Consider the following 14,677-nt stretch of genomic DNA (forward strand, 5'->3'; position numbering starts at 1 on the left):
TGTGTGTGTATGAGTGTATGTGCATCTGTGTACAAGATATCTCATCTCCCAATCAACGGATGACTTGAATTTTGAAACTTGAGTTCCTCACTCTATAAGGATCTGACACGAACAATTTCGATCAAATGCAATTCAAGATGGCGGCTAAAATGGTAAAAATGTTGTCAAAAACAGGGTTTCTCGCGATTTTCTCGTAAATGGTTCCAACGATTTTGATCAAATTTATACCTAAAATAGTCATTGATGAGCTAAATCAACTGTTTTATAGTGTCTTTTGAGAACCTAAATTCTCAGACAACTATAATTAAGTTTGGAAATCATGCGAGACCCCGATGGTGGAGGGGTTAGTGAAATTTCTAGTACTATTCCAGTGGTGAGGAATCCGAAATAAAAATAATTTGACGTTTGATTGCCTCTATATTAAATATTTAAATTAAACATTTAAACATTTAAACATTTGAACATTTAAACATTTGAACATTCAAGCAATTAAACATTTAAACATTAAAACATTTGAACATTTAAACATTTAAAATTTAAACATTTAAACATTAAACATTTAAACATTTAAACATTAAACATTTAAACATTTAAACATTTAAACATTTAAACATTTAAACATTTAAACATTTAAACATTTAAACATTTAAACATTTAAACATTTAAACGTTAAACGTTCAAGCAATTAAACATTTAAACATTTAAACATTTAAACATTTAAACATTTAAACATTTAAACATTTAAACATTTAAACATTTAAACATTAAACATTTAAACATTTAAACATTTAACATTTAAACATTTAAACATTTAAACATTTAAACATTTAAACATTTAAACATTTAAACATTTAAACATTTAAACATTTAAACATTAAACATTTAACATTTAAACATTTAAACATTTAACATTAAACATTTAACATTCAAACATTTAAACATTTAAACATTTAAACATTTAAACATTTAAACATTTAAACATTTAAACATTTAAACATTTAAACATTTAAACATTTAACATTTGAACATTTAACATTTGAACATTTAAACATTTAAACATTAAACATTTAAACATTTAACATTTAAACATTTAAACATTTAAACATTCAAACATTTAAACATTTAAACATTTAAACATTAAACATTTAAACATTTAAACATTTAAACATTTAAACATTTAAACATTTAAACATTTGAACATTTAAACATTTAAACATTAAACATTTAAACATTAAACATTTAAACATTTAAACATTTAAACATTTACATTTAAACATTTAAACATTTAAACATTAAACATTTAAACATTTAAACATTTAACATTTAAACATTTAAACATTTAAACATTTAACATTTAAACATTTAAACATTTAAACATTTAAACATTTAACATTTAACATTTAAACATTTAAACATTTAAACATTTAAACATTTAAACATTTGAACATCTAAACATTTAAACATTAAACATTTAAACATTTAAACATTTAAACATTTAAACATTAAACATTTAAACATTAAACATTTAAACATTTAAACATTTAAACTTTAAACATTAAACATTTAAACATTTAACATTTAACATTTAAACATTTAAACATTTAAACATTTAAACATTAAACATTTAAACATTTTAAACAATTAAACATTTAAACTTTAAACATTTAACATTAAACATTTAAACATTTAAAACATTTAACATTTAAACATTTAACATTAAACATTTAAACATTCTAACATGTTAACATTTAAACATTAAGAGAAATGCCAAAACGTCAACTTGAATCTTAGACCTCACTTCACTCGGTCAATAATTGAGAGATTGGAAGAAGAACTCTTTCAAACTCTTTAAAAACCACCCTCAAGGTTGAAATATCGTCAAAAAATTTCTTTTGAGCACCTAGGACATATGAAGAAGCTATATTCTGAGTTTTATTGCTATCCATCCAGTAGTTTTTTTCAGAAATCGTGATCGGTGAGTGAGTCAGTCAGTCAGATAAGAATTTTATAATTATAGATATGATTGAGATAGATCTACATCTCTTTGCTTGACCCAAAACCCTTCTCCAAAATTTTGGTGTAGGATAACATTTGTGCTAGAAAATAGGTTATAAATAGCTGTTAAGAATTTGATATTTTATTCTATTCTAATACATAGTAGTTCATAATACATACTGTAGTTCTTGTATGAGGGACTCACCCGGATAGTTTCTGCAACCACCAGCGGTTGCTCCTCTCACCCACTCTCCCTCGAACACACTCATCTCCCACTTCTTCTTGTCGTGCTCAGTCAGCACATTCTCAACCAGAGAGTCCGGGCTCAGATTGCAGATTTCTAGTCTGTCGAATTGCTCAGCGAAGTCCCGGTACGACATCCAGAACTCGCCGTCATACGAGAACGTCAGCCCCATCTCCTGCTTCACACTCTCTGGAATGCGCTGCCATTCCGGTGATCTGGAGGTGAATTGCATTATTAGAATAGAATAGTCAATCTCACTATTATTTACAGCATTTCAATAGCATCGAAGAATGCATGATAGGTCACTTTGAAAGTGTCCTTCAAACCTTCAATCAGTGATCTTGAGAGTGAATTGCAATAATAGGATAAAATCGTCAATCCTAATCATCCTATAGCATCTCAATAGAGAACTCATATAATATGAAAGTTTCTTTCCAACTCTTCTTAGCTGAGTAATAGTGCTTGTTCAATCTCTATATATTAATTATGATTTTCCAATGGTGATAGATTTATCAACTTCAATTGAAACACATGAGATTTTTTGAATGAGATATGGAGTACAACATTGATAGATAAGATGTGGAGTTGCGTTATACAACATTGTTTAATAGTGGAATGTAGCCATAAGATTTCGTCGTATTCTACTGAAACTATGGAGAGAATCTGTAGAAAAAATTCAATTTCCAATAGTTTTTCAGCTTTATAGAGATAGGATACAGCAATAACATTCTCATTGTTAAACAAGATGATTGTAAAATGACTTTACAACTTTGAAAGCACATACATTTCTATTGAAATTACTTTTAGAATTGAGAAAGGTGTCATTTTGTTAAAGAATGCTTCAAACTTGAGGTGTGGGTGCTATTTTCGTTCGATGTAACAGCCGTTGGTAATGCGACATACATTCCACCGATAATCGATTTCTTGCTACACTAGTACCATATCATGTGTAACTTGTGCAACCGCAGTGATCTAAATGTTGATCCGATTTCCGCGGTCATTAAGATTGTCTGGTAGAGACGGAACATAAACCTTATTCTTAATGAAACCCCACAGGAAGAAATCCATCGATGTTAAATCTGGTGAGCAAGGTAGACACGAATCCCGAATTCCTTTTCCGTGGAAATGGCTTGCTGAACAAGATGAGTAATGTTACTGCCCTTTTACTTTCAGCATGACGGTTCATTCCTCGAAGAAGTTCGAGATTTTCTAGACAATTGCTTTCAACTTCGCTGGATTCACCATGTAGGGCCAATTGCACCTCACCGGAATCAACATCGATGGATTTCTCCCTGTGAGATTTCATTAAGGATAAGGTTCATGTTCCGCCTCTACCAGACAATCCTAATGACCTCCGAAATCGGATCACATTTAGATCACTGTGGTCGCACAAGTTATGCCTGATATGCTGGTACGAGTGTGGCAAGAAATCGATTATCGGTGGTATGTATGTCGCATTACCAACGGCTGTCACATCTAATCAAAATAACACTCATAGCATAAACTCTTGAAGTGTTTTGTAACAGAATGACACCTTTCTCAATTCTATAAGTTATTTCAATAAATATTCGAGTGCTTTCAAAGTTGTAAAGTCTTTTTATAATAACTCTTTGTTTCGAATTTTTGTGCAAATTATAAGTAATAGTGTTTATTGACAAGGAAGGGAACAGGGAAATAGAAGTTAAGTAAAGTGAGAGTGTATAGGCCTATGCAAATTTCAAGTTAATCAGTAGAGTAGTTCAGACGTGATGATTCGTCTTTCGTAAATTTCCTATTCGGTACATGTATAAGTCAGCTCTTTCCTTTATTATAATTATAGATAATCTGCTGATTTACAGGGAATGTTCACTCACTTGTCACTCCATGCGCGATTCCATTCGACTTCGTTACCCCAGGGATTTCTTAACCTTAGTAGAGGAATTTCGCTGGTTTCATTTGGGATGTCTACCAACTTTATCTCAGTGATACTGTAGGCATGTGTCCTTACCAGGCCTTCTGGTGTTAGAGGTTGTTTATTCTCAACAGGCTGCAAAATACACAGAAATGTATCAAATTTTTGAAAATAGAGAGAATTCAGCATTGGGAATACTTGATGAATCGAAAGAGCTGTCATGCTTGTGAAACATGATAGTCCAGTCACTATATATACATTGGTGCTTGTAATTTATATTGTAGTCCTGATTTTATAATATATTGTTTTGATACATAAGAGAAGTCTAGAACAAATCTTTTCATGCAAAATTTCCTTGTGCAAGATACAGAGTGACTAAAAAATCTTGTATTTTCGGTTCATATTTTTGTTTTTATAGCTATTTCCACCAAGTCCAGAAAAGAAAATTTTGCACCCGCCTTTTTTAGTTTATGAAATTCTGAATAAAATGAGATCATTTGAAACTCTCTATCTTTGATGAGTACCGAAGTACTTCCATCATCATCACCAACTTCATTTCATCACATTGAGATTTAGCACAATGATATAACTCCATAAGATCATGTTCTATGAAAATCACCCATTGGATACATTCAATTAAGTGGAGAGGTGCGCATAAGAACACCTCAAGGATCAAAATTTCAAACACACATAACTTTTGACACAATTATTAGATCTCATCGTTTTACAGCTTTATATTTGACTCCTCAAGGTGGTTCAAAATCATGCATCATCAGGCAAATAAGCCATGAATTTATCAGGATAATTTATTTGAAGAGTAGTTGGTTCAGAAATGTACAAATTTATAACAGTTTTTATCTGTAGTTCAAAAAAATGGGCTTACAGCAATCTAGGAGATTTGCATTGCTCATGATTCCCACTACCTTTTTCTGTAACCTCAGAATTCCATCAGTCCTAGCACAATTGCCCCATACGAGTAAACATAATTCAACAATAGACTGGAATAAAGTAAAATAAGCCATCTTCACACAGTTTGATGTTGCAGAATTTTCAAGTTGTCCAATAAGATAGGTTATACTTAACAGCTATATTTTTGAGTAGTCTACATGTCTGAGTATTTCTCAATGTCAACTGTCTGTGGCCATATGAACCCACAAGAACCTTACATTATCAACCATACCTTGCTCAGCAAGTTCATTTTAGCATAAGACCTAAGACTGAAGATTACATTCACGGTTCCATTTTCATTCATAAGCTAGTCATTGGCTCCAACCCAGTCTCCCGCATCCTTCAATGGAATATTTACAACATTTGAAAGCTCTGCTAAATCATTTGAGACATTAAAAAAGTTATTTTATATCGTCAGTGTATAAAACTTTTTCACAATACATTGTGAGGCAAGTCATTTGTGCTTATTAAACAAAGTAAAGGGCCAAGACCCCAAAGTACACCAAACTTAAATCTTACAAGCAAAGACAATATACACTAATGCAAACCGCTTGCTTTCTATGTTTTAGATGAAATTCGTAGAATGGGGGTGATTCACCCCTGAGACCACAACTTGATGGCTTCACAGATGAAGACCTGCAATCTGCTTACTTCCTCAATGGTCTCAATTCGAACTCTAAATTAGCTATATCACCTGCTATGCAGAGAGATGGAGGGAGATCAGCCAATTACTGTGATGGATAGAGTCATAGGTAAAAGAGCAGTTGCCAATTTGTCGGTTGGAGTCAGTCAACTGAAGGCTTTCAGAGAGGAAACTCCTTGAGTTTAGCATGAGCGCTTGACTACTAACTGAGAATTAGAGAATACTGGCCGGTTCAGTACGGCAACATCACCACCGTTGTATCCCCACCTTTATATGCCTCCTGTGCTGTGCATGTCCCTTCCAAGTCAGAAGTTATTTTGTTCGGAGTATAGGTAGGTATACAGATGGTTTGAAAGGTTTAGCGTTTGTGGAGGAATTGGAAACAAACTTGATTGATGATTTAGAGATGCTATAAAACAAATTGACAAATAATCCTCTTGGAACAACATGCCAATGCTAGGATACAAACGAGAGAACAAGAAAAAAATACCAAGAGAAATTAGTAAATTACTGGAGAGAAGAAGGAAACTGAAATGATTTGAAAGAGAAAATAATTAATTCAGTATAACCTGAACTCTTTCCCACTTCGGTCTTTGTTTAGAGTGGGTTTCGAACTCCCTCACTCTATACGGTATTTTGCCCGGCGCCAATCAATTACTATGAATTGATAAATATAATTGATAATAACTTTACTGTAACTTCACTCACTGAACTAATAGTAGTATAGAAGAAAAAGATAAAAAGAGATAGATCAGGTTACTTGAAAAATAAGATATAAAATCAAAGTATTGAACAACTCTAGTTAAAAATATGATTATAGTCAAAAATAAGAGAATTGATAAAGTTTGAAGAATGAATCTGATTAGGGGAGCCTTGCTTTAAAAAACTATTATTTGTGATTAGAAGAAAATTTCAACTGTAAGCTTCAAGAAGTTAATTAAAACTGTATCCACAGATTTGTATTTAGAAGAGCTAAATAATTAAATTTGCTGTTTACTTTGATGCTATGTAATTTGATATAGTTATTTGGGCTTTTTAGGGTGGGGTGGTGTGGATTTTAAATGAGAAAAATTGAAAATTCTAAATACAATCTTTACCTGGCTCAGTCAATTCCCTATAGGATAATTGAAGTCTGAGACCAAAAACTCACTCCTACACTGAACACTCTCCAAAATCAAAGAGACTCACAGCAACTAGCAGCAACTCAACTGCCACTAACTGCCACTCAAAATCCACTAACTTGCAAGGCATGGTCTGCCTGCATATATACTAGCACCACGATCTTCCACCCCTCATCACCCTTCGCCCTCTAGCTCCGCCTACCCTCAAACTCATCAGCAAATATTCTGCTAACAAACTGGATTCAAATATCAATTTGAATTCACTATAATGTTTATTATGTTAAATCATTTTAAACTATGGCTCCCCTTCATTATTAAAACAAATGATATCATATATTTTATCAATATTTAAACTCTGAAGTTTGGATACTGACAATTGAATGCATTGATTTGATTAATACAGTAGGCTAATCAATCTATAAATCTAATATAGCAAATACTTCAATAATAAATACATGAAATGAACAAAATACAATGTCATACAGTAATCATTACAATCGAGTTGAATAAATCAAATTAATAAGATACCAATCAATTATTACTTAATTAATTAAGCAGGTTTCTTATACTCATTGTCAACCTGTTTCAATCAATATACCTAATTTATTCTATTTACAAATTTGTCCTTAGCCTATGAATTCGGATTCAACTAACTTAATTAGCTTATAATAATTATTAATTATAATTTATTATATAACATTATATTTGTTGAATACTTTATACATATAGCCTAATCTACTTCATGACCTAATTTATAAATACATTTACTCATATATCATGTTTATCGTTTTATGTGATCACCATTCAAATAATTGATCATCAAATAATTGCTTCAATAATATCCATGTGCTGACCACGTGGTAAAATTGTAGCATATGCTAACCACGTGGTTACATTGTAAACTAACTTAAATATCTATATTTACTTCTCTCCTAACTATATATCTATATCGCTATTCACAATCTTCATTCACCTGCCATCAACTTATGCTATAGATATATACAAGGGTTGACACAAAACACAGTGGGCCATGTGGTTTCTATTGTAAACGTGTCTGTGACTGACGTTAGGAATGCTGTTAGCAAATTTCTATGAAAGAATGATTTTGTCTCAAACTACTTTGAAAAGAATAATAACCCCCAGTCATCTGGCTAGGTAAGCTATTCAAATGCATTCTCAATAGTTTTGAGAAACGGTTCTTCTTATTATTCTAGCTCTTCGAGCGTTCATATTCCTAAATACAATATGTTCAGAGCACGTGTTGCAACAAATAACATATATCTACAATTTTTAAATTTTAGGAGAGCACATGGTCGCCATTTGTGGCTCAAACCTCAAAGGTTATAAGCAGAAAATGGAACAAATGGACCAACAGAAGCAAAATATCTGATTTGGGAGAGTCTATCAAATTCGGCAATAGTATCAAGCAATCCAATAGGCTACAGCATCTTGGTAAGAACTTGATGACTGCTATGAAAAATAAAGGTGTAATTGAATTGGTAGAAATAGAAGGTGTATATATTACAGTTAGAGAGTAAACCATATATATATAATATTACATATATTTTTTTCTACAGTTCTGAGTGCCAAGTAGAAGTAATTTTGTTATCAATTCGGATCTTAATCTTTTTAAATTCAAAATTGATTGTTTCAAGTGTTTGTGTTTTATTCCAATGTCGAAATTAGTGAAGTGTGGAAAGTCGCACATAACCTTTATTTGGACAATTCATTTTAATAAATTGGGATGAAAAGAAGTTTTGAACTGTAGTCTGTTTCTTTGTCCTTAAATGATAAATAAATAAATAAATAAATTAGGAATCATCTGTAATTTCTATTAGAAGCTCTAACATTGAAATATTGACATAGATATTCAATACATGTCTCAGGTGCGGTAGAATTCCAGAAGTATGGTTAAAAGCCAGCCTAAAACTGCTTTTCAAGAGAGGTGATAGGGAAGAAATAAAGAACTATTGCCCGATAAGTAAGATAAGATAAATGTAGCCTATCTATATTGGTTATAACACATTGCATAGACATTGACCTGACTTAACCAACTTCTGTCGATCAAGCTGGTTTCAAGAAGAACTTCAACCCTGGACAACATATTCGTATTGCTGGAGCTGATAAGGAACTCAAAGAACTATAAATGTCCACTAGTGCTACTATTTACAGATTTTGAGGAAGCGTTCGACAGTGTTACAACAAAATCCTACTAGAAACACTCTCTGGACTTTGTATAAGAGGAAACTATCTAGATTTATTCAAGTTCATCTATGAAAGAATTTAAATCGAGTTTAAATTGTTACGAAAAGGAAAACTCGTGGAAGTGAGAAGAGGATTAAGGCAAGGCGACATTCAATCAGCCAAAATATTCAACGCAGTCCTCAAAACATGCTTCAGAAATCAGAATTGGAATAATAGTGGAATAGATATCAATGGTAAAAAATGTAACACCTTGAAATTTGCAGATGATGTTGTGCAAATAGGAAGCAGCACAGGAGAAGTTCACTACATGTTAATGGATTCAATTGTAGAGACAGGGAAAATTGGATTGAAGGTGAATTTGAACAAGTCAAAAGTCATGACATTCAACTGTGAAGAGAAGGAAATATCACTTGAGGAAGGAAGAATGAAAAAATTTGAACATTTTTTCCACTTGGGGCAGAAGATTGGAAAAGACAGTTAATGGACAGAGATCACCTGGAAAGTCGCATTAGGCTGTCAGCAACAACAGCTGTCAGAGCTTCTTTCAACCCTCTTTCTACAAAAATAAGACATTCCACTTTTTGAAAACATTAGTTGAGATAGCAAGACTATCTGACATAGATAATATAAAGAGAAATTCCTCAAAATAGGTAAATTATTCGATGAAGGACAAAGTTGCGGATTTGGCTCATCTGTGAAGCTAGACTAGTCTTTCCATTCAATAACATTCTCAAATGAACATCCTAGGATAAAGAGGCGAGTATATTACTTTTCTGCATGCATATACTCACTATCTTTCGTGTTTGATGAAGCTTATAAACATGAAAACTGACTTGAGCTGCATTTAGGTGCGTTTACATGAAAGTTATTAAACAAATTCTAATAACTTAATCCTCATAGATTCTATTAGATTGAACATAACTCATCATATACATGATGAACATTTATGTGTTTGTCAAGTTCCATTCAATCTAATAGAATCTTTAAGGATTGGTGTAAACCCAGCTTTAGAAGTCATCAAATACCTGTTTTAATTTGTTTAAAATCACAGAGAACATTCATATAATAGCATTCAGCTGTAGGCTTCAGGCCTACTACAATGATTTAGGCTCAGCAAAAACAATTCAGAATGTTCCTGGGAACATCATTTGAGGATAATTGAATTGAGTGAAACTTGAGAGGCCATTACTTTGAATGCTCTTCCGAGGAACCAGAGTATAATAATAATAATATCGAGTGACCTGGCTGGCTCAGGTCTGGTGTCAGAGTTTTCAGGTCGCAGCTGATCAATTTCAGGGCCTCTAACATGACCTAACGACTGCTTTTTAGGCAGCCGGGACCGACGGCTTAACGTGTCCATCCGAAACACGGGAGTGGCCCGAGATAAATATCTTGCCTGGGCCGGGATTTGAACCCGGGCCTCTGAATCATAAAGCCAGCATCTGATCCACTCGACTACGGCCACTTCCAACCAGGAACCAGAGTTGAGGAGCCCTATTTATTGTTTTTGGAGGGACAGATTCAAGGATCCAAAGATTCAAAGAACCCCACTCGTCAACCGAAGCTTATTGTGTTCCCAAGTAGTATGTTAGTCAGCCAAACCAATACGTCTATGTCCTTTACAAGAACCAGGAGTTTTACCTTATACTAACATTCCATTCATCACCTGGTTTCAATCCTTGTTGCAATCCAGTGTGATATGCTTGGCAGTCTCTTCTGACTGATTAGTCCTCGTGACCCAGGTGAGTTCCACTCCTGGCCTTCTTTGTAGGCTCTCCCACTGAGGAAGGGGCGGCCAAGTTGCCTCTAGGCGCCCGGCCACTCTTGACCCACATTTGTGCCTGGTTTTTCACCTATCACTGGTCTCTTTAGTTTTTTCTTTTTGCCCCTCTGAAACTTTGCAGGGTCAAAAGCCCCAATTCTTTCAAGAAGTTATGCCCGAATGGCCGCCCTGTTTTGAGCAGTGGTGAGTTTTGGCCTCTCCACCCACAAACTCGTGACCTATATGAGTTCCACTCCTGGCCTTTTTGTAGGTCCTTCCGCTGACAGAGGGGACGCCAAGCTGCCTCCAGGGCGCCCAGCGCTCGGCCACCCTCGACTCAGCATCTTGACCCACATTTGTGCCTGGAGCTTCGCCCATCTATTGTCTCTTGAGTTTTTATTTCTGCCCCTCCGAAATTGCCCTGATGGGGCAGATCCCGTGGGTTTGAAGGCAAGGCAACTTCTGGAGTTTCCTTGAGGTCCATTTTAGTCGCCTCCTACGACAAGCATGGATACTGTAGGTGAATTCCGGTTTTCAACACATTCTTGAGTACGATGATCGACTCAATGCTCCCCCTACCCACAGGGGACTGAGGAGCCCTAAGTTGAAGTTCATAGATACGGCATTATTTGTCGCTGGAATATTCCTGTCTGTCTAAGGAATACTCAAATAGCCATATTCAAATAGCCTAGTCATAAAAAATAAAGACATGATTTATCTGTATATAAATGAGATGAACTTACACCAGTTGAACATGTCATCAAAGATGACCTTTCATGTGCTTTTTCCATGATTTTGAAAAGATTGGACGGTGCTTCGTCCCTCAACTTGTATAATTCAGTGACGCCGCCAGTGAAATCTTGTAAGGCTTCGGAAGCCTTACCGTTTTCTAGCGCTTCGTAAGAGCCATGTAGTCTGAAAATTGAATCTTTAGAAATTAGAGAATGATACATCACAGAAGTATATTATTTCTAAAAATCTATAAGAAATCGTAATTCATGGAATATGAGAATATTATTTCGAAAATTCAAGGAATTGATTTATTGAGATCTCACAGTTGAGCAGTATTTCAGAGAAGTCCTTCAAATGTGGAACATATTTTTTAGAAAGGCCACCAAAACAAAAAAGTGATTAGAATGAATGCTTTATTTTTTCCCATCAGTTTATTTGATTATTAATCGGTGCTGCAATTTCTCATTTGACTTCATCATTTGTTCAAATGGATGTTCCGATGTATTCATTAATGAATTTGTACAAACACTCAAGGTACCTAGAATACATTGTATTCTAGGTACATTGCAAACACCTATCATTGAAAATATTGAGAAAGATGAACATGCATGTCAACCCTTAACAGATTCAATATTTAGAAGTTGAAATAAAATTGTTATCATGCATATCCTGTCGTTAGTGGGCCAACCTTAGCAAAAGAAAAGTGAGGCAGGATAGAATCAGATTCAAAGATAGTATCTTGACTGTTGATCATGACGTATTTCTATAAATTGTATGGCATAATGTTGTGTAATTATCAAAATGGTAACTTATAGGTTTTATGAAATTTATTGAATACAATGGATGTTTTAAAACACCCACCATAGAGGAAAATAAGCATTAGAAGATATCCCATGGTATAGGGTGGTTTATGTTCTAAACTTCAAGCCGACTACTGTATATTACGGGTGTGAGTGTAAGAACGGCACATATTTTGTTATTTTCCAGATTCAGTTTAAGTTGCATTATCGTAAAAAGTTGGTCACTATAAAAAAAGTCGAGAAGTTGGAAAATAATCACTTTATGAAAATCAACTCTCTTCTGAATAATAGAGGGAACAGTTTCATGACGAAAGCCTGTAGGCTTGAATTTAATGAATAATATTACAGTATGAAAAAATATTATCCCAGAAAAGGAAAGTAGTGTAAGAGTACCGCACAAGATTTTTAAAAATCTCCCCCGAATATGTTGAGAATATCAGCTGAAATCTTTCTATCCAACTTACCATCACTCTTCCCAGAAGTGGAGTTTTATGAGGGCTATGTTCATCTTATTTATTTATTTATTCTTCATTGCTCTTTTACATCCATTTATGAGTTGAAAATATACATTAACCAATACAAAAACAAGATGAAGAAAGATAAATCAATTTCAATAGGTCATATATACTTATATTTAACAACATATAGCTATACTACATATTATATTAATATATTAACATTATTATTATTGAACTAATATCCAAATCAAATGCTGTGATTCACCCCGAAGACTTCTGCTACTGCAAATATTGACAACAGGGTAAACAGCCAGATGGAAATTCGATGAGCGCTACTTTTTAAAAATTATTTGTCAGCCCGGGAATCGAACCCAGCACCTCCTAATTGCCGGTCAGGAATGCTTCCCCCTAAACCAAACTGACAATCTCTGGATAGCAGCGCTCATTTTATACGAAGATAGCGGCCAGCCAGTATCCAGAGATTGTGAGTTTGGTGTAAGGGTAAGCATTCCTGACCGGCCATTAATTTGAATTTTCGTTAAATTATAATAATTAATTCAGTAGCATTTGAATAATCGCAATATTTCAGTAATTTCCATCTGTATATCAACATTTAATTATATAATACATCAACGTTTGATTCAGTTTGTTTATTGAGAATGGTATGAATTCTTGGATAAGTTGAAATAGGAACAGGAGATAAAATTGTAAATTTGGCGACAAACTTTTCTGAATGAAGGAGTCTAGTGCAATATTCTATATACTGAATCAATACAATGATACATCATACCATATATCAATTCCAAAACACAAAATTACAGTTTGTGACGCCACTGAATATTATCTATAGTATCATATTCACCTCCAATACAGAGGTGGCTATGATAGTATCTATGATACAGTTCAGTACCGTATGTACTATATACAGAGAGTCTCCAAATTTACTACTCATGAGGTTATGCAACATGAGCTTCACGATGAGTTCAGGACATTATGTACAGCTTAAAGAAAATCAATATTTCTGAGAGACAATGCTTTTCTAATTTGGACATTTTTTCCACTCGGGGCAGAAGATTGGAAAAGACAGTTAATGGACAGAGATCACCTGGAAAGTTGCATTAGGCTGTCAGCAACAACAGCTGTCAGAGCTTCTTCCAACCCTCTTTCTATAAAAAAAGACATTTCACTCTTTGAGAACATAAGTTAAGATAGCAAGACTATCTGGCATAGATAATATGAAAAAAATCCTCAAAAAAGGTAAATTAGTCCATGAAGGACAAAGTTGCGAACTTGGCTCATCTGTGAAGCTAGACTAGTCTTTCCATTCAATAACATTCTCAAAGGAACATCCTTGGATAAAGAAGCCAGTATATTCCTTTTCTGCATGCATATACTCACTATCTTTCGTGTTTGATGAAGCTTATAAACATGAAAACTGACTTAAGCTGCATTTAGCTGCGTTTACATCAAAGTTATTAACAAAATGTCAATAACTTAATCCTCATAGATTCTATTAGATTGAACATAACTTATCATATACATGATGAAAATTTATGTTTGTCAAGTTCCATCAATCTAATAGAATCTTCAAGGATTGGTGTAAACTCAGCTTTAGAAGTCATCAAATAACTTGTTCAAAATCACAGAGTACATTCATATAGCATTCAACTGTAGGCTTCAGGCCTACTACAATGATTTAGGCTCAGCATAAACAATTCAGGATGTTCCTGGAAATCATTTGAGGTTAATTGATTGACTCAACCCGAAATTCGGAGAACCAGAGTTGAGGAGCCCTATTTATTGTTTTTGGAGGGAAAGATCAAGGATTACAAAGTTCAAAGAACACCAATCGTCAACCGAAGCTGTATTGTAGTTCCA

General features: G+C 33.8%; 1 protein-coding gene across 1 annotated transcript in view; it reads right to left on the bottom strand.

Annotated features, from left to right (window-relative positions):
- The window catches only part of LOC111053958 (calpain-A), a 30,039-nt gene extending 15,789 nt beyond the window's left edge, over window positions 1-14,250 (bottom strand). Inside the window, 4 exon segments of the mRNA XM_039439484.1 lie at window positions 2,201-2,454; window positions 4,093-4,265; window positions 11,553-11,724; window positions 14,240-14,250. Coding sequence (XP_039295418.1) covers window positions 2,201-2,454; window positions 4,093-4,265; window positions 11,553-11,724; window positions 14,240-14,250 — 610 coding nt within the window.
- Between the last annotated feature and the right edge of the window lie 427 nt (window positions 14,251-14,677).

Source organism: Nilaparvata lugens, chromosome 12 (genome assembly GCF_014356525.2).
Source record: "Nilaparvata lugens isolate BPH chromosome 12, ASM1435652v1, whole genome shotgun sequence".
NCBI classification, from domain to species: Eukaryota; Metazoa; Arthropoda; class Insecta; order Hemiptera; family Delphacidae; genus Nilaparvata; species Nilaparvata lugens.